Raw genomic sequence first — 19932 nt, 5'->3', positions numbered from 1 at the left:
GAAATGCAGAACCTCCATTTTCAGTTGCCGTATACCAGATGCTGGAGACAAACTCCCTGGGGGTGGGGAGTTGGTGTTTCCCGCCCGGCTTGGTGAGCTTCCCAAAGATGCCAAATGGGTTTCTTAGGGACTGATCTGGAAATGAGCCCAAAAGCTTTAACACTCAGGACTTAGCGCCAAGGTTCTCCTGGGCTTGGTGAGCCCTGTTCTTAGGGGAGAGTTGCAACCCGTAAACGTGTAAATAAGGTGTTGGCGTGCGCCCCTTTCCCCCCTGCAGCTCAGAAGCAAAAGGCAACGCTTGTGCACTTCTTGGAAGTGTCCGATTGGCCGCTTTGGGGAATAGGACTCTGGGAGAGATGGGCCCTTTGGTCTGGCTGGCAGCTTCTCCTTCTGCTCTGGCTAGAGAGAAATTTGGGGGGCGAGAGGGCTTTTGTGAGCCGTGAGCCTCCAGGTCCAAAAGCAGTCTACCTCTAAAAACCAGCAGTTGCGGGGTGGAAGGGGAACAGTGAGGAAGCGCTGCTGCTTCTGGTCTTCGTTGGCCACAGCAGGACTGCGTGGATCTTTGACGTAATCCAACAGGGCTCTTAAGTTTTCTCCCTCCTGGTGTTGGACACACAGTTTCGAGTTCTCGTCCCCTACATTACGGGCTGCGTCAGAGGTAAAGAACCTTTTCCAGCCTCACGTTCCTTTCTAGGCAACCTTCTGGGCTCCACCTGCCAGTGGTGGGCAAGGCCGGAAGCAAATGAGGCCGGAGCGGCAAATTCACATTTTTTTCCTTTGTACAGTAGGCTAGTTTCTCCACACCTTCACAGACCCTTCTCCTGCTCCCTGTCCAGAGGCAGTTTGGGGATCCTGTTCACTGTCCAGCAGAAACTCTCCAGAAGGGTGTGGAGTGAGGCTGGTGTTGGTCTAGAGAGACTCCCAAGGGCCACATAATGAGGCCTCGGGGGCCACATTGATCCCCCTTTCCCTGCACCCAGACTCCTGTTTGTCATCCCTGGGATATGGGACTTGGCCCCTGAATCATAAAAGGGAGGAGAGATCTTCCTATTTGAGGCACACCATACATTTGGAGAACATGGCTTCCTTCGCCAAAAAATATTGGGAACTAGTTTGTTAAGGGTGCTGGGAATTATAGCTCCGTTAGTGATAAACCACCGTTCTGAGGATTTGGGAGGGGGCCCTGGTGTGTGCTTTAAATATCCAGTATGGCTATTGCCTTTATCTCAGCTTGCAAAGATCCTGCCACTGTTTATCCTGGGGGAGAGTCCTTTTACAGTGCAATCCTACACCATGTCTACTCAGAAGTAAGGCTCGGGCCCCAACTGCACCTTACATTGGAGACTCTGCAATGCCACTTTTAAGCCGCTGGGGATTTCCCCCCAAGATATCCTGGGAACTGTAGTTCATTAAGGGTGCTAAGAGTTAAGGCGGTCAATGGATTGAGGTTGAATCCCAAGAAGACTGTTTTTGGGGGACAGGGCAGGTGGGTGGGTGGACTCCCTGGCCCTGAACAGGGTAACTGTCGCCCTGAAGGACCAGGTGCGCAGCCTGGGAGTCGTTTTGGACTCACAGCTGTCCATGGAGGCTCAGGTCAATTCTGTGCCCAGGGCAGCTGTCTACCAGCTCCACCTGGTACGCAGGCTGAGACCCTACCTGCCCACAGACTGTCTTGCCAGAGTGGAGCATGCTCTGGTTATCTCCCGCTTAGACTACTGCAATATGCTCTACGTGGGGCTACCTTTGAAGGAAACTGCAACTAATCCAGAATGCGGCAGCTAGACTGGTGACTGGGAGCAGCCACCAAGACCATATAACACTGGTCCTGAAAGGCCTGCATTGACTCCCAGTATGTTTCCAAGCACAATTCAAAGTGTTGGTGCTGACCTTTAAAGCCCAAAACAGCCTCAGCCCTGTATACCTGAAATAGCGTCTCCACCCCTATCGTTTAGCCCAGACACTGAGGTCCACCTACGAGGGCCTCCTGGCAGTTGCCTCACTTTGAGAAATGAAATTATAGGGAACCAGGCAGAGGGCCTTCTCAGTAGTGGTGTCCACCCTGTGGAACTATTTCCGTGTAGAAATAAACAACTATCTAATCCCCATGACAGGGTGAGCTCCCGTTGCTCGGTCCCTGCTCCTGCCAACCTAGCAGTTCGAAAGCACGTCAAAGTGCAAGTAGATAAATAGGTACCACTCCGGCAGGGAGGGTAAATGGCGTTTCCGTGTGCTGCTCTGCTTCGCCAGAAGCAGCTTAGTCATGCTGGCCACATGACCTGGAAGCTGTCTGCGGACAAACGCCGCTCCCTTGGCCTGTAGAGCGAGATGAGTGCGCAACCCCAGAGCCGTCCGTGACTGGACTTAGCGGTCAAGGGTACCTTTACCTTTACCTTTAAGACGGCAGCTCTGTATAGGGAAGTTTTTAATGTTTGGTGTTTCACTGTGCCTGGTGTTTTAATTTGCTAGAAGCTTCCCAGAGTGGCATATAAATTATAAATTATAATAATTATTAGGAGACACCTCCCCTCTCACACTATCCCCCTCACAGAGCAACAATTCCCGGAGTGGTTTAACAATTGGTCCCCCTTCCCAGTGAACTCTGGGGTTTGTTGTTCTGTGAGGGGGGATAGTAGGGTCTTCTGACAACTCTCAGCAACCTCAACAAACTACATTTCCCATGATTCTTCAGGGGAAGCCATGACTGCCTCAGGTGGCATGATACTGCTTTCAATATACAGTGGTACCTTGGTTTAAGAACAGCTTACAGTATTTTATGAAAAACTTGGATTAAGAATGCGGCAAACCCGGAAGTAGGTGTTTTGGTGCGAACTTTGCCTTGGAAGCAGAACATGTTCTGCTTCCTGTTGCGTGTGTTCCATTTGTAAATTGAGTCCCTCGCTGCTTTGGGAAAGCACGCCTTGGTTTAAGAACGCTCTGGTTTAAGAACGGACTTCCGGAACAGATTCAGTTTGTAAACCAAGGTACCACTGTATAGGGCAGATGGCACCTGAGCCTCCAGGCTGCCGATTAGTAACACTAAACATGTATACGAATCATAGCATTGCTCCGAAAAGTCATTTCATGTGATCCTGAATGCCTTTCGTTTGCTGAATTGTCTGTTTAAAAGGCCACGGTAGGTGGGTGATGTATTGCCTAAACGGAGTATGTACGTGTCTTTATATTTTGTTTAGTTTTTTATTTGCAAATATGCATGGGTAAAAAAAAAAATTTTTTTTTTACTGTCCTTGTGGTTTGGGATGCTATGTTTATAAGCCTGTATATAGTATATGCTTGTGCACTTATGTATGCCTTGACGGACTCCGTATGTATTAAATTGTCAACAATGCCATTCAGGTACCCATGATTTCTTAACCTGCGGCTATGCAACTCTGGAAAGTTCATTTGCAGCGTTCTCCATTCCACCACGCCCCTGACTTTGCCAAAGAACTCTTTGCCTTACTCTAGACTTTGCAACTTGTCTGCAAAAGTTATGAATCCTCATCAGAGGAAGAAAGAATAAGCTGTCCAAGCAGACTTGTATTAGCCGCACAGTACCAATGGCCTAGATTGTGGGGTGGGGTGGGGTGTGTGTGAAATCTCTTCTAATTTTACAAAAGCTTCCCAGTCTATTTGCCCCAGGCAAGTAGTTATTTCCTTATCCTTCCTTAGTTGACATCCTACTGAATTTTGCTCACGTACGTTGGACTATGAACTCTGTCTGGCTCAGAGGGGATTCTGCAGTCACTCCACCAGGAACCATTTTCTGGCGCCCAAAATATATTTATGTGCAATGCATGAATACCTCTATAGATCTCCTGCATCTTTTGGCTGTGTGTGTGCTATTTTATTTTAGCAGCTGGTCCCTGTAAAGGATGCCCTTGTTTAACGGATATCCATCAACGCTTCTTTCTAGGATAGAAAATCTGGACCTTTTCCTGTTCTTGCTTTGATATCAATGCTTTATATTGCATTGTCTTCTTAACCAAACCGATGCCATCTTGTTTGCACCAAGAGATTCCATTTTGAGGCCGCAAAGTTCTGTTGACAAATGGAGGCCATCGATCTTAGGGAAGAGATCAGCCATTGCTTCTCCAAGCCTTAAGTCATTTTCAGTTTGATTTCCGGCGGGTCGAATCCTGGCAGAGCAATGGCACAAGAGCTGCCACACTCCTGTTGTCCGGCTGATCTTCCTTACCTTTATTTTTAATCCCACTTCCCCACCCCCAGAAAGAAAAATATATGCTTGATGTTACCCCAAATCTGCATGATTAATTAAGCCATTGAACTCACGGGAGGGGAGGGATTTTCTCGGGATTTTCTAAATGCCACGGATGCTTTAGCTGAGATTCCTGCCTTGCAGCGGGTTGGACTAGATGAGCCTCGTGAGTCCCTTACAACTCTACAATTCCGTGATTCTGTGATCGCAGGCACCTGCCCAGCTGGAGTTTATTGACCTTAAGTGATGGTGTTTCGGGAACGTTTGGGATTCTTCGTCTGGCTCTTATATGGCGGGACTTTGTCTGTGAAACGCATGCAATGTGGACAGCCCATCTCTGCTTTCCGACTCGAGTTGTAAATTACACTCAAAAGATCCAATACCTTGCCGTCTCTGGCTGGGAACAACCGAAGGCAGCGCTAGCTAGTGGTTTCAGTGTTGATGATTGTCGTCTCGTCTGCCAGTTGTGTGTGCCTGGTATGCTGTATTTCTTAAATAAATATTCTTTTGATTTCATAATGCTAGAGAGTTTTTGTCCCGGCTGTTCAGGGGCTCTGCCCCAGATCTCTCTATAAGAAGAGTACTAGAGCCAGCTGCTACATTACCTTGATATCTCGCCTTTTCTCCAATGAGGTCCTCGCAGTAGCAGCAGCAACAGCAGCAGCAACCCTGTGAGGTAGGTTAGGCTGAGAGTGAGTGACAGGCCCAAGGTTACCCAGTGAGCTTTCTAACTGAGTGGGGATTCGAACCCTAGTCTCCCAGGCCCTAGTCCTGCACTCTACCCACTGTACCACACTGGCTTTTTAATGCAGCATTTGTCCTACTTAACTTGCAAGCTTACACAGTGGTGCCTTTTTCCTGCAAGGTCATCGTTGCAGAAAAACAGTGCATTGGGGGTGGGTTTATACAGCACCATTTTCACATCGTTCTGTTTTATTAATTGCTCTGTGTTATTGCTCTATTGCCATCTGAAGGGGCCCTCTTGCGCCAGACAGTCTGCGGGCAGGTAGGGTCTCAGCCTGCGTACCAGGTAGAGCTGGTAGACAGCTGCCCTGGGCACAGAATTGACCTCCATGGACAGCTGTGAGTCCAGAATGACTCCCAGGCTGTGCACCTGGTCCTTCAGGGGCACAGTTACCCCATTCAGGACCAGGGAGTCCCCCACACCCACCCGCCCCCTTTCTCCCCAAAACAGTAATTGTCAGGAGTACTGTCTTGTCAGGATTCAACCTCAATTCATTAGCCGCCATCCATCCTCCAACCGCCTCCAGACACTCACACAGGACCTTCACCGCCTTCACTTTTTCTGATTTGAAAGCGAGGTAGAGCTGGGTATCATCCGCATATTGATGGACACCCAGCCCAAACCCCCTGATGATCTCTCCCAGTGGCTTCATATAGATATTAAAAAGCATGGGGGAGAGGACAGAACCCTGAGGCACCCCACAAGTAAGAGCCCAGGGGCCTGAACACTCATCCCCCAACACCACTTTTCTGGGCACAGCCCAGGATGAAGGAGCAGAACCACTGTATAACGGTGCCCCCAGCTCCCAGCCCCACCAGACGCTCCAGAAGGATGTTATGGTCAATGGTATCAAAGGCCGCTGAGAGATCCAGCAGAACTAGGAAACAGCTCTCACCTTTGTCCCTAGCCCGCCGGAGATCATCGACCAGCACAACCAAGGCAGGTTCAGTCCCATGATGAGGCCTGAATCCCGACTGGAAGGGATCCAAATGGTTCGCGTCTTCCAGGCGTGCTTGGAGTTGTTCAGCAACCGCCCGCTCAATCACCTTGCCCAAGAATGGAAGGTTTGAGATTGGGCGGTGTTGGCCGGGTCTAAAGATGTTTTCTTAAGAAGAGGTTTGATAACCGCCTCTTCAACGGGTCTGGGAAGGATCCCTCACAGAGAGAAGTATTCACTGGTTTGAAAATTTTGACAGGTTTTCATTATTTTTTCCTTTTGCATGACAGTAGGTACATTTTATACTAAAAAAGTTACATTTCGTTCAGAGATACAAAGTTACATTCAGGAAGGAGACAACATAAAACTAACATTAAAGAAAGTAACATTAGTACAGAGACGGTGAACACAATTATAATATATCACAGGGGCTGGAAAAGGAAGCAATACAGCAGACTATACGTGGTTTTGAGCATCACAGGGAGCAATGCAGGGGGGCAGACAAGTGGGGAGACTTGTTGTTGTTTAGTCGTTTAGTCGTGTCCGACTCTTCGTGACCCCATGGACCAGAGCACGCCAGGCACTTCTGTCTTCCACTGCCTCCCACAGTTTGGTCAGACTCATGTTTGTAGCTTCGAAGACACTATCCAACCATCTCGTCCTCTGTCGTCCCCTTCTCCTTGTGCCCTCCATCTTTCCCAACATCAGGGTCTTTTCCAGGGAGTCTTCTCATGAGGTGGCCAAAGTATTGGAGCCTCAGCTTCACGATCTGTCCTTCCAGTGAGCACTCAGGGCTGATTTCCTTAAGAATGGATCGGTTTGTTCTTCTTGCAGTCCATGGGACTCTCAAGAGTCTCCTCCAGCACCATAATTCAAAAGAATAAATTCTTCGGCGATCTGCCTTCTTTATGGTCCAGCTCTCACTTCCATACATCACTACTGGGAAAACCATAGCTTTTACTATACGGACCTTTGTTGGCAAGGTGATGTCTCTACTTTTTAAGATGCTATCTAGGTTTGTCATTGCTTTCCTCCCAAGAAGCAGGCGTCTCTTAATTTCGTGGCTGCTGTCGCCATCTGCGGTGATCATGGAGCCCAAGAAAGTAAAATCTCTCACTGCCTCCATTTCTTCTCCTTCTATTTGCCAGGAGGTGATGGGACCAGTGGCCATGATCTTCGTTTTTTTGATGTTGAGCTTCAGACCATATTTTGCGCTCTCCTCTTTCACCCTCATTAAAAGGTTATTTAATTCCTCCTCACTTTCTGCCATCAAGGTTGTGTCATCTGCATATCTGAGGTTGTTGATATTTCTTCCGGCAATCTTAATTCCGGCTAGGGATTCATCCAGCCCAGCCTTTCGCATGATGAATTCTGCATATAAGTTAAATAAGCAGGGAGACAAAATACAGCCTTGTCGTACTCCTTTCCCAATTTTGAACCAATCAGTTGTTCCATATCCAGTTCTAACTGTAGCTTCTTGTCCCACATAGAGATTTCTCAGGAGACAGATGAGGTGATCAGGCACTCCCATTTCTTTAAGAGCTTGCCATAGTTTGCTGTGGTCGACACAGTCAAAGGCTTTTGCATAGTCAATGAAGCAGAAGTAGATGTCTTTCTGGAACTCTCTAGCTTTCTCCATAATCCAGCGCATGTTTGCAGTTTGGTCTCTGGTTCCTCTGCCTCTTCTAAATCCAGCTTGCACTTCTGGGAGTTCTCGGTCCACATACTGCTTGAGCCTGCCTTGTAGAATTTTAAGCATAACCTTGCTAGCATGTGAAATGAGTGAAATTGTGCGGTAGTTGGAGCATTCTTTGGCACTGCCCTTCTTTGGGATTGGGATGTAGACTGATCTTCTCCAATCCTCTGGCCACTGCTGAGTTTTCCAAACTTGCTGGCATATTGAGTGTAGCACCTTAACAGCATCATCTTTTAAAATTTTAAATAGTTCAGCTGGAATACCATCACTTCCACTGGCCTTGTTATTTGCAGTGCTTTCTAAGGCCCATTTGACTTCACTCTCCAGGATGTCTGGCTCAAGGTCAGCAACCCCACTACCTGGGGTGTACGAGACATCCATATCTTTCTGGTATAATTCCTCTGTGTATTCTTGCCACCTCTTCTTGATGTCTTCTGCTTCTGTTAGGTCCTTACCACTTTTGTCCTTTATTATGGTAATCTTTGAACGAAATGTTCCTTTCATATCTCCAATTTTCTTGAACAGATCTCTGGTTCTTCCCATTCTGTTGTTTTCCTCTATTTCTTTGCATTGCTCATTTAAGAAGGCCTTCTTATCTCTCCTTGCTATTTTTTGGAAATCTGCATTCAATTTCCTGTATCTTTCTCTATCTCCCTCGCATTTTGCTTGCCTTCTCTCCCCCGCTATTTGTAAGGCCTCGTTGGACAGCCACTTTGCTTTCTTGCATTTCCTTTTCATTGGGATGGTTTTCGTTGCTGCCTCCTGTATAATGTTGCGAGCCTCCATCCATAGTTCTTTGGGCACTCTGTCCAGCAGATCTAAATCATTAAACCTGTTCCTCACTTCCACTGTGTATTCATAAGGGATTTGATTTAGATTGTATCTTACCGGCCCAGTGGTTTTTCCTACTTTCTTCAGTTTAAGCTTGAATTTTGCTATAAGAAGCTGATGATCTGAGCCACAGTCAGCTCCAGATCTTGTTTTTGCTGACTGTATCGAGCTTCTCCATCTTTGGCTGCAGAGAATATAATCAATCTGATTTCGATGATGCCCATCTGGTGATGTCCACGTGTAGAGTCGTCTCTTGTGTTGTTGGAAAAGTGTGTTTGTGATGACCAGCTTGTTCTCTTGACAGAACTCTATTAGCCTTTGCCTTGCTTCATTTTGCTCTCCAAGGCCAAACTTGCCAGTTGTTCCTTTTATCTCTTGGTTCCCTACTTTAGCATTCCAATCTACTATAATGAGAAGAACATCCTTCTTTGGTGTCACTTCTATAAGGTGTTGTAAGTCTTCATAGAATTGGTCAATTTCAGTTTCTTCCACACCAGTAGTTGGTGCATAAACTTGGATTACTGTTATGTTAAAAGGTCTGCCTTGGATTCGTATCGAGATCATTCTATCATTTTTGAGATTGCAACCCAGTACTGCTTTCGCAACTCTTTTGTTGACTATGAGGGCCACTCCATTTCTTTTGCGAGTTTCTTGCCCACAGTAGTAGATATGATGGTCATCCGAACTGAATTCGCCCATTCCCGTCCATTTTAGCTCACTGATGCCCAGGATGTCAATATTTATTCTTGCCATCTCATTTTTGACCACATCCAACTTACCCAGGTTCATGGTTGTTACATTCCAGGTTCCTATGCAATATTTTTCTTTACAGCATTGGACTTTCCTTTCGCTTCCAGGCATATCCGCAACTGAACGTCCTTTCGGCTTTAGCCCAGCCGCTTCATCAGCTCTGGATCTACTTGTACTTGTCCTCCGCTCTTCCCCAGTAGCATGTTGGACGCCTTCCGACCTGAGGGGCTCATCTTCCAGCGTCATAACTTTTATATGCCTGTTGTCTTTGTCCATGGAGTTTTCTTGGCAGGGATACTGGAGTGGCTTGCCGGTTTCTCCTCCAGGTGGAACACGTTTGGTCAAAACTCTCCACTATGACCTGTTCATCTTGGGTGCCCTGCTCGGCATAGTTCATAGCTTCTCTGAGTTCTTCAAGCCCCTTCGCCACGACAAGGCAGTGATCCATGAAGGGGGGGGGGGAGACTTTACTGATAGCAAATATTTATTCCCTTATTGATACAGAGGAAAAGAAACCTTTATTCAACTCAAAATTCTTATAACACAATCAAAAAGCATTCGCTGCTCCTTGAGAAAACATTCAGGAACTGCAAAGACCTGGGGACATTTTAAAAGAAAAGGGGGGGGGGAGATCACGTGGTCACTGAGTTTCTGAGTCATTTCCAGGAAGGGAAACTCCCAGTGGCTGAAAAGGGAGAAAGTGAAACTTAACTCGGATTTTTGGTGCGAGGGAGCCATGGCTGTTGCAGGGGGTCACATCCAGCGTCTCCGTGATGAAGCCACTTGCTCCATCTGCCTGGATTATTTCAAGGATCCAGTGACCATCCCAGAGTGTGGGCACAACTTCTGCCGGTCCTGCTTGATCCAGTGCTGGGGGGAATCGGAGGCAGAGGCTTCCTGCCCTCAGTGCAGAGAAAGAGTCCACAGAAGGAGCCTCATCCCCAACAGGCAACTGGCTAATATGGTGGAAATAGCTCAGAATCTCAGCCTTCAAGAGGGAAAGGAGGAAGGAGGGAAAGGAGGAGTCTGCGAGAAGCACCAGGAGCCCCTGAAGCTCTTCTGCAAGGAGGATGAAGCCCCCATCTGCGTGGTGTGTGACAGATCCAAGGAGCACAAACACCACGAAGTGATTCCTCTGGAGGAGGCTTCCGAGGAATACAAGGTAGGAGATCCCTGGATCTGGAGGGGGAGAAATAGCTGTGGGTTCTTCTTGGGAGGTTTTCTTTTTACTTCTCAGCTCCAAAGTAGGCATGGCATGAATTGGTGGTTGTTTATTATGTAAAAAGCAGCCCAGGGGAAGCCTGAGGGCTCCTGGGATGACTCAGAAGAGGGAGTCACAGTCTTTCTCTCTGCCAGGGGGACAAAGGGATCTCCCTTGATATCCCTGAGAAGCATCTGCGAAGACTAGGTAGAAGTCTGTAAGCAAGGGGTGACCTAACTGGGTCCCAGAGCCCCACAGGGCTGGCACAGAAGAAAGGTAGCTGGACTCAAAAAGGTTGAAAACCTCTGGACTGTTATTTCCTCCAGTAAACTACTTTGCTATTATAGCAAGGCCACTGGGCGCAAAAAGTCAGCATACTATTCACCTCCTCTCTGTGTGTCTCAATCAAACCTGAGTTTCCCCTTTTCTCTTAGGAAGAGATCTGTCGCCGCCTGGAGATTCTGAGGAAAGTGAGAGAGGAAATTCTGGCCCATCAAGCAGCCCTGGACAAGGAAAGCAAAGACCTCCTGGTAAGTGTCTCTATTCTTACTAGGGAGGAAACAAGCACTTGAAGAATTGAGTCAGGACTGAGGAGGGATGGGGAAATCTGCCCATTTCAGCTTCTCCGCATTGCTCTTTTTTCAATATTATTTTGTTTATTAATTCATTATTCTGAAAATGAATCAGATGTTAGGGTGGCTACCTCCTTGTATAAATATTTTGAAATGTACTTTACCCTCATAAATACATTTTTTGTGAACATTACCAGGCTTGTTCAACCTTGAAAAATTCAGAGGTGTGAATTTCAAAAGATTGCTCTGTTTCGTTCTCCATATTTTTTCAGCAGTTATGAATTAGGGAAGTTCACCTTTGAATGCAGTTAAATTGAGTTTCTTTCTCATTGTCATTTATTATGTAAAAAGCAGTGAAGGAGAAGCCTGAGGAATTGTGAGCTGAGAGGGTGGAAGCAGTTCAATTCAAATCCTGATTTACCATAAATGTTACTAAAGAGTTGTCTTTCTAAATGTGTGCTCTCCTTCATCTTTAGGAAACTCAGGCCATTTTGAACCTTTACAAGAAAAGAGGGGAGCTATGGGGATGAACTCTGCACTTTGTCCTCCTCCTCCTCCTCCTCCTCCTCCTCCTCTGTTTCTCTTGCCTTCCTACACCTAAATGGCACCAGCCTAAACTGAGGGGAGTTTTATGTCCCTGGATGTTCTCTGAACAACTGTGAACTCTGGTTATGCCATGTCCCAAAACATGCAGGGAACATCCGTGGCTAGAAAAAATGCTCCTTCCTTTAGGCTGTACCTCTCTGTGAAATAGATATCAACAGAAACAGCAATGGAGGGGGTCTCCCTTCAAAATAAAGGTTTACTTCTTTAGCCACTGGAGGTTTCATGTCTCTGAAAAATAAGAAGTGTCCTCCTTGTGGAATTCTCACCATTCTCTTCCTGATGTTTTGAGGGCTGAGCACCTTCCACACTCTGACCTCCTCTTTTCTTGCAGAAATTAACAGAAACGGAGAGGCTGAAGGCCGTGGAGAAGTTCAGAGAACTGCGCCAGTTCCTGGAAGAACAAGAGAAACGTCTGCTGAATGATGTGGAAGAGGTGGGAGAAGGAGATTGCAGGGAGAAGGGATGAGCAACTGGCCAAACTCTCCAGGAAACTCTCCTCTCTTGAGAGGATCATCCAGGAGATGGAGGAGAAGAGCCAGCGAGTGAACTCCTGCAGGTAAGATGGTGGCAGGAACAGCCCAAGGCTCCAGGAGAAGGCTGCCCCTTTCATGCATGCAAGGAGTGCAGGGGCTGAGTTGATGGAGCCTCTAGTCAGGTTTGGAATGGACAGGAAGACCAGAGAGACCTGGAATGCTTAACTCACCTGAATGGGGAGTAGAAATTCTTGATGGAACAGGAGGTGATTTTTCTGCTGTTTGCTGATGCTTTGTCTCCGAACGCCTTTCAGCTGTGCTGGGCTTCGTCTAGGATGCGGCAGGGCAAAGGCAAAACCACTTGGACTCATGTTTTCTGGGCACAGGAAAAGCAGAAGTGTGGATGAGCCCAAAGAAACACTGAGCTGTTTTATTACCCCTTTGGAGACATTTTATGCTGCAGGTGCTTTTTTTACGTCCAGATGGAAAATTTGCGGACTTCTATGGAAGACAGTGCCCTGGTAGGATTATCCTGTAGGCTTACTTACGTCTGAATTGCACAATGCAAACTAGATTAATGTTATTAAATTATAATCTAAGACCAGAGATGGTGTGAATTGTCTCTTGAAATTTCCCTAAAATGCTGGTGGATTTTCATAAGGATTTTAAACAATAATGGCAAACTGATGTGGAAATGTAGAGAATGTGGCCTGTGGTGTGCAGTGAATTCCCTTCTCTTTTCCCCTCTAGGATGTGAGAAGGACCTTGCAGAGGTAAGTGGATCTGGCTCATTTCCATTAGCATCACTCTTTGAAGCTGAGATGCAAGAACCTCAGACATGGCCCTCCAGGGGCTGCAGGGGGGAGACTGGAGGACTCACTCCCTGCAGCACCTCACAGGTGAAAGTAGAGCCCCCTCTTCGGTACTTGTGGCCCCCCAATTCTCCCTCCAAGGTTCAAGGTCAGCTGCCTCCTCCCTCCCTCCCCACATCACTTCACACAGGGATGGGGGCTCTTTTCTTTCTCTTACACTTTCTGTTCTTGCACTTTGTGGTAATTTCAAACATCTAGAAGAGAAAGTGCCAAAGATGCTTGGGAAGAGCTTAGGATGCACCAACAGATTTCAATGTCCAAGTAGCATCTTGTCCAAGTAGCAGCCACCCAACTCTGGGCAGCTTTGGACATCACTCACATCCTCTGGAGAAGCTCAGGGAGGGAGGGGTTGCAGGCATTCCACCTCAGGGGTTTGGTTCTTCCGTCCTGGGACCCTCCCACAAAGTTGTTAGGGGGCAGCATAGTTTGAAGCCATGGGAGCCCTCCGGTGGTGTCGCTTGGGGTTACATCTTGTCCCTTGTGCTGTTTAGCATCCTTACGAAGCCACTGACCAGAGCTTGGAGGTGGGTGTCAAGAGATGAAGCTGAATCCTGAAATTACCTGTTGGGAAATGAAGTTCAACTTTGTTCATTTTATTGAAATCACCTACAATAATTAGGGAGATGGGGCCACAATGGGGTCATTCATTGTTTTTCTTTCTACCAGGTATGAGGAAAGAGAGAGTCCAGAGAAGCCACTGGCTTTCCCTCCAGAGCTGAGGAACAGGATCTTGGAATCCTGTGATCTAAATCACCTTGTGGAGGATACAGTGAAACAATGGAAAGGTAATGAAAAATGGCTGCCAGGTTTGTAGAAGGTTTGTGAGGAAGGGTTTCGTTTTGCCTGAGAGCTCTGCCAATTCTTCCTCATCAAACTTTGCTTCTCCTTATGTTTCACAATTTTGGCTTTAATGATTCCCCCCACCACTTTACTTGGGGAAGATGTTAAGGCTGCCTCCATCTCCCCTCTGCCTCCTATTTCGGGATTCCTATTGCTCTACCTCCCCTCCAGTCCAAGAATGCAGAGCCCAATGCAGAGGCCAGCAGGATTTATGCTGAATGTTTTTATTCTCTTATTTGTAAGCTTGCTATATGTTTCCTGAGTTTTAAAGCTTTCGTTTTTTTCAGAGATTATTCCTATGATTTTCTTGGTTTTAATTATTTTTTGTACAATTTAATTAATATTTAATAATTGTACTTGAATTTAAGGATGCCACGTTATGAAGTGTTACTTTTGTACGGAGATTTATTTCTGGTGGAAGAGTGTTGCCCTTACACTTTATATCTTTTTGCTTCCTCAGATGCTCTGTTAGACAGAAAACCGATCCAGAAAGGTAAATTTCCAGGGGAGGAACAATTTCACAGGAGGGATGGGGACTGATATTTCATGGGTGTTGAGCAGTCTGTGCTGCAGACTTTGGGACCCCCATCAATGATGTCACTCAGGGAAACAGTCCTCTACTGGCGTTTGGGTTCTTTGTCTGTCCCATGAATGAACTGGGAGGGAGGTTGAAGGCTTGGATTGGGGGCAGAGCTTGACCCTGCGAAGAACCTGCACACCAGTCTGAGTTCCTTTTCCTGCCTATAGACTGTTATCCTGGTTTCCCCCGTAATTTTAAGTTCAGATCCCTGTTTCATTTGTGGATTTTGAATGATTATATTCTGCCATTTCCTAGTATGGCTTATCATTTCTGATTTTCCCATGAAATCACGGAATGGCAGAGCTTGAAAGGATCCAAAGGATCATCTAGTCCAACCCCCTGAAATGCAGGAATCACAGCTAAACATGTTAGTTGTTTTGATTCCTTAGGCCTAGTGATATTACATTCTCAGGAATAATCTTTTGGAGAATAATTAACATCACTACTTAGGCCTACAGTTGTCGTCTTTGCATGATTTCATCTTTTGCTTGAAATGGGGAAACAACAGAGGCTATGTTATGGTGATGTTTTGTAAAAAAAAGATTTATTTTTTAGCTACTGCATTGTAGCCTGTTAAGCCTTTCTTTTTGCTTCCTCAGATGTTCAGTCATTCAGAAATCTTCAGAGAGGTAAATTTCACATGGAGACCCCAATTCACAGGAGGGGGGGATTAGTGTTTCATGGGGGTCAAGAGTCTCTTCTGTACAGCTTGACTCTCCCCCTGCTGTTTGTACCACAAAGGCAGAGAGGGTGGACTAGAAGGTGCAGAAGGAGGAGGGGAGAGAAACTGCCCAGAAGAGGGAAGAGTTTCATTCTTGCCTAGAGAGAGTTGGGTTTTTTTCCCATGTGACCTTTTTCAGGACTGGTTGCCACATGTCCTCTTTTTCTCAGACAGGTCCTGGGGGTACTATTATACGGTGGTTCCGCTCCTTCCTCCTGGGCCGTGTCCAGAAAGTGGTGTTGGGGGATGAGTGTTCAGACCCCTGGGCTCTCACTTGTGGGGTGCCTCAGGGTTCCGTCCTCTCCCCCATGCTTTTTAATATCTATATGAAGCCGCTGGGAGAGATCATCAGAAGGTATGTGCTGGGTGTTCATCAGTATGCAGATGACACCCAGCTCTACCTCTTCTTTAAATCAGAACCAGTGAAGGCGGTGAAGGTCCTGTGTGAGTGCCTGGAGGCGGTTGGAGGATGGATGGCGGCTAACAGATTGAGGCTGAATCCTGACAAGGCAGAAGTACTGTTTTTGGGGGACAGGGAGCGGGTGGGTGTGGGGGATTCCCTGGTCCTGAATGGGGTAACTGTGCCCCTGAAGGACCAGGTGCGCAGCCTGGGAGTCATTTTGGACTCACAGCTGTCCATGGAGGCACAGGTTAACTCTGTGTCCAGGGCAGCTGTCTACCAGCTCTACCTGGTACGCAGGCTAAAACCCTACCTGCCCGTGGACTGTCTCGCCAGAGTGGTGCATGCTCAAGTTATCTCCCGCTTGGACTACTGCAACGCGCTCTATGTGGCGCTACCTTTGAAGGTGACCCGGAAACTGCAATTAATCCAGAATGCGGCAGCTAGACTGGGGACTGGGAGTGGCCGCCAAGACCACATAACACCGGTTCTGAGAGATCTGCATTGGTTCCCAGTACGTTTCCGAGCACGATTCAAAGTGTTGGGGCTGACCTTTAAAGCCCTAAATTGCCTCGGTCCTGTATACCTGAAGGAGCGTCTCCACCCCGATCGTTCAGCCCGGACACTGAGGTCCAGGGCCAAGGGCCTTCTGGCGGTTCCCTCATTGCGAGAAGTGAGGTTCCAGGGGACCAGGCAGAGGGCCTTCTTGGTAGTGGTGCCCGCCCTGTGGAACGCCCTCCCATCAGATGTCAAAGAGATAAACAACTACCTGACATTCAGAAGACATCTTAAGGCAGCCCTGTTCAGGGAAGTTTTTAATATTTAACGCTGTACTGTTTTTAATACTTGATTGGGAGCCGCCCAGAGTGGCTGGGGAAACTCAGCCAGATGGTCGGGGTATAAATAATAAATTATTATTATTATTATTATTATTATTATTATTATTATTATTATTATCATCATCATCATCATCATCATCATTTTAAAATTTGGCAAAATGTCTCAAGTTGCTTGGTTTGGTTTACAATAACCCATGAAAAAATTTATAGTGCATTGACTCAGATCTAAGGCACCCATCTAAGCTAGCCTTGAGCAAAGAATCGCAAGAGAGCAGCATCTTAAGCTGGCCACATCCTGCATAAAACCCCTCTCTTGTGGCTGAACTAAAAGGACGCTGGCTCAGCTACGAGATCTTGGAGAAGGAGTCTGGGAGGGCAAGAGTTAACACCCCCCTGCCCTTAAGGAGAGTCCATATGTACATGTTTAACATTTTAATAAATTGTTCTGTGCACACTTGCGTTCACAAAGATGTGAACATGAGCCCAAATACTTTCATGTGGCAAGCGAGGGAGCAATATGTATTATTATTATTATTTGGTTGTTGAAAGTTAAGAACATTGCTACTAGCAATATATCACAGCTTTGAAAGCCTACAAAAAGTAGGGGTATTTAAAATGAGTGTCGTCATAGTGATCCATGGTTAAGAGTAGAAGAGGAGAGACCAAGTGGGTGAGAGAGATGGAGAGCAGGAATAAACAGGCTCCCCACTTAACACAATTTTCACTTGTAGGCACGAGGCCCAGAACGTGACCCCCGTGAAAGTGAGGGGAGGCCTATATGTGGTTTTATGTTGTATTTTTATGCTGTGAACCACCCTGAGACCTATGGATGAAGGGCAGTATGCAAAAATCATTATTATTATTATTATTACTATTATTATTATTATTATTACAGGGGGTCCTCATCTCCCAGCCCAACCCAGAGGTCCCCAAAGGCCAATTCCCACAGAGATGGTCAGAGGAAAGCAGCTTCTCTCCTCTCCTACCTCCTCCAATTCTCCCCTCTTTCCCCTTAGATAACACAGAAGAGATGAGTAAATGGTTTACTGGGTCGTTTTTCCTCTTAGAAAATTCCTGGGATGAGAGGAGGGCAGGCACAATACAGTGGTGCCTCGCAAGACGAAAACCCGCTAGACGAAAGGGTTTTCCGTTTTCCGAGGCACTTCGTAAGACGAATTTCCCTATGGGCTTGCTTCGCAAGACGAAAACGTCTTGCGAGTCTTGCGCGTTTTTCCCCTTTCCCCCCTCTTTTTCTAAGCCGCTAAGCCGCCGCTAATAGGGGTGCTTCGCAAGACGAAAAAACCGCTAGACGAAGAGACTTGCGGAACGGATTATTTTTGTCTTGCGAGGCACCACTGTACACATCAAATATAATAAAGTGAAGGAAACCATCAAGGAAGATATTTATTCTGATGAGAGTCTGCAAGGAGGAGTCTCAGTCTAGCATGCGATGCAAAGAAATCCCCTTGATCTGAAAGGGAATCTGGGGGTTTGGGGGTTTATTTATTTATTTATCAGGATGTCCGTTTCTGTCTCTCGGCTGACTCTGCCTGATCTTCTCTTTCCCTCATCTTCTCTCAACAGCAAATGTCACTCTGGATCCAGACACAGCCCATCCCGAACTCATCCTGTCAGAGGATGGGAAAAGCCTGAGCAGGGGAGACAAGCCTCAAGCCCTGCCTGATAATCCCGAGAGATTCAGCTTCTTCTCTTGTGTGTTGGGACATGAGGGATTCACAGCAGGCAGACATTTCTGGGAAGTGACTGTGGAAAGTGGGGAAGAGTGGGCTTTGGGGGTCGCCAGGAAGTCTGTGGAGAGAAAGGGCTATTTCGATTTCAGTCCTGAGGGAGGAATCTGGGCTGTGGGGAAGTGGGGAGGGGAGTACTGGGCCTGCACCTCCTATTTTCACTCTCTTCTGTCCCTGAGGGAGAAGCCCAGGAGGATCCGGGTGACTCTGGACAATGAAGGGGGACGTGTGTCCTTTTCGGACGCTGACTCAGGAGCCGAACTCTACACGTTCTCAGGAGCCTCGTTCTCTGCAGAGACCCTCCTCCCTTTCTTTTATCTGTGGGGATATTATAAAACCCACCTCAGGATCTCCTGAGGAGACTAAATCTGCCTCTCAGGCCCAGCAGGAGTTTCTCTCCAGACCAGAGTGACTGACGTCAAAACCATTTACCCGCCAAGAGCAGGTTGGGCAGTTTTCCAAGGGCCCTTTGAGAGGATTCATTCCAGTCAAAATCAGCAGAAATAACAAAACAAAAATGGGTTGCTCTTCTTTTCATTTTCTTTCCTTTTCCCAGAATTCCCTCTGCAGCTCACTTCTTAGAGAGACAGTCACACTTTTAGGAGTCCTAATAAATTTTATCACCTTCAATCTTGTTTTCCTTTTGAGGTGTCTGATTTGGCAGAGGACGATATTCTTGATCCCAGGGTTGTGGGTATTTTTATGCTGTGAACCACCCTGAGACCTATGGATGAAGGGCAGTATGGGCAAATGTTTCCTGCACTGCAGGGGGTGGGACTAGATGACTCTCAGGACCCCTCGCAACTCTGTAATTCTAGGAAACCTTCCTCTCCCCACAAGGACCTTATGCAGTTGTGAAAATGCAGGCATCGTTGGATTAATAGAGGACTAAAAAATGAACCCCTTCCCCCACGTCAGGCAGGATAGCTCCTTGCTCTGGAGACCTAAGACAGGAAGAAAAAGAAAAAGAAATTGAGCAGGGCATCATCTTCAAATGCCCTCTGTAGAAACAGCCTTGCCATCTCCACACGTTGTCAGAAGTAAACCTTACTGCACTGAGTGGGGCTTCTGCTCAGTTAAATGTGTTTTGAGTGGATGCATTAACGTTCCTTATTTGCAGGCTGGATTCTGTCTATCGGGGGCATCAAATGGGGTGTCCTCTGGATAATGCTGGACTCCAACTCCCCTCTGACTCATCCAGCGTGGCCAGGGGTCAGAGAGGATGGGAGTCACAGTCCGGCAGCTTCCAGAAGGGGCTCCATGGCCTGTGCTGCCCCATACATTACACAGGGCACCTTCCCGTTACTCCTCAGCCCCACCCCAAATACACAGTGAAATATACTCAGAGTCGCAAAGTGATTTCATGCTCTTTATTCAGCTCATAGTGGTGAGGAGGAATGAATGAAAGTCCCCTAAAAGTATCTGCTTTATATACATTATTTACACAATGGGCTGCACATGATTGGCTAATTCCGGAATTCTACTGTAAGCCAATCAGGTTGTGGATTCACTTCAATCTGGAGCATGATTGGGTGGTTCCTGCCAACCAATCATACTGCTGCATTGTTCTAGGACCAATCAGACTGCTGCATTCTGAATCCTATTGTTCTAGGACCAATAAGACTGCTGCCTTTTGGATCCTATTGTTCTAGGACCAATCAGACTGCTGCAGTTTGGATCCTATTCGACTCAGTACATAACACCCCTCCCCTCTAAGTTCCAGTCATGCCCAGGAGGTCACATTCATAGTCCTCAAGGTACGCTGGCGACCTACGTGTGCGTTGCGGCCTGGGGTGTTCCCTGGTCCGAGGTTCAGGTTCTGGCTCATGTTCCAAGGATGCTGGCTGTGATGGGGCTGTTTGGTCTGGCGCAACCGGCTCGCTCAGTCGTGGTTCTGGTTCTGGT

The 19932-nt window shown here is 47.1% G+C and overlaps 2 protein-coding genes and 2 long non-coding RNA genes across 4 annotated transcripts in view; 1 reads left to right on the top strand and 3 right to left on the bottom strand.

Moving 5' to 3' along the window:
- The window catches only part of LOC309337266 (zinc finger protein 174-like), a 124038-nt gene that overhangs the window by 54838 nt on the left and 49268 nt on the right, over positions 1 to 19932 (bottom strand). The window lies entirely within an intron of this gene.
- Positions 270 to 5139, bottom strand: LOC309337363. The gene is made up of 2 exons (XR_014154210.1): positions 1742 to 5139; positions 270 to 1588 (listed from the first exon to the last, which is right to left on the bottom strand). It is a non-coding gene; the product is annotated as an uncharacterized lncRNA (long non-coding RNA).
- On the top strand, positions 9884 to 18657 carry LOC309337319 (zinc finger protein RFP-like). Its single transcript, XM_081854097.1, is given in 10 exon segments — positions 9884 to 10337; positions 10811 to 10906; positions 11886 to 11990; positions 11992 to 12085; positions 12088 to 12110; positions 12778 to 12800; positions 13566 to 13684; positions 14200 to 14232; positions 14919 to 14948; positions 17864 to 18657. Coding segments are annotated over 10 exon segments (1470 nt in total). The 5' UTR covers positions 9884 to 9911; the 3' UTR covers positions 18385 to 18657.
- LOC309337436 lies at positions 14856 to 15117 on the bottom strand. Its single transcript, XR_014154296.1, has 2 exons — positions 15054 to 15117; positions 14856 to 15019 (listed from the first exon to the last, which is right to left on the bottom strand). It is a non-coding gene; the product is annotated as an uncharacterized lncRNA (long non-coding RNA).

Source organism: Podarcis erhardii (assembly GCF_964252035.2).
Source record: "Podarcis erhardii genome assembly, chromosome: 2".
NCBI classification, from domain to species: Eukaryota; Metazoa; Chordata; class Lepidosauria; order Squamata; family Lacertidae; genus Podarcis; species Podarcis erhardii.
Note: the sequence above shows the minus strand (reverse complement) of the source record. Positions and strands in the feature narration are given on the sequence as shown.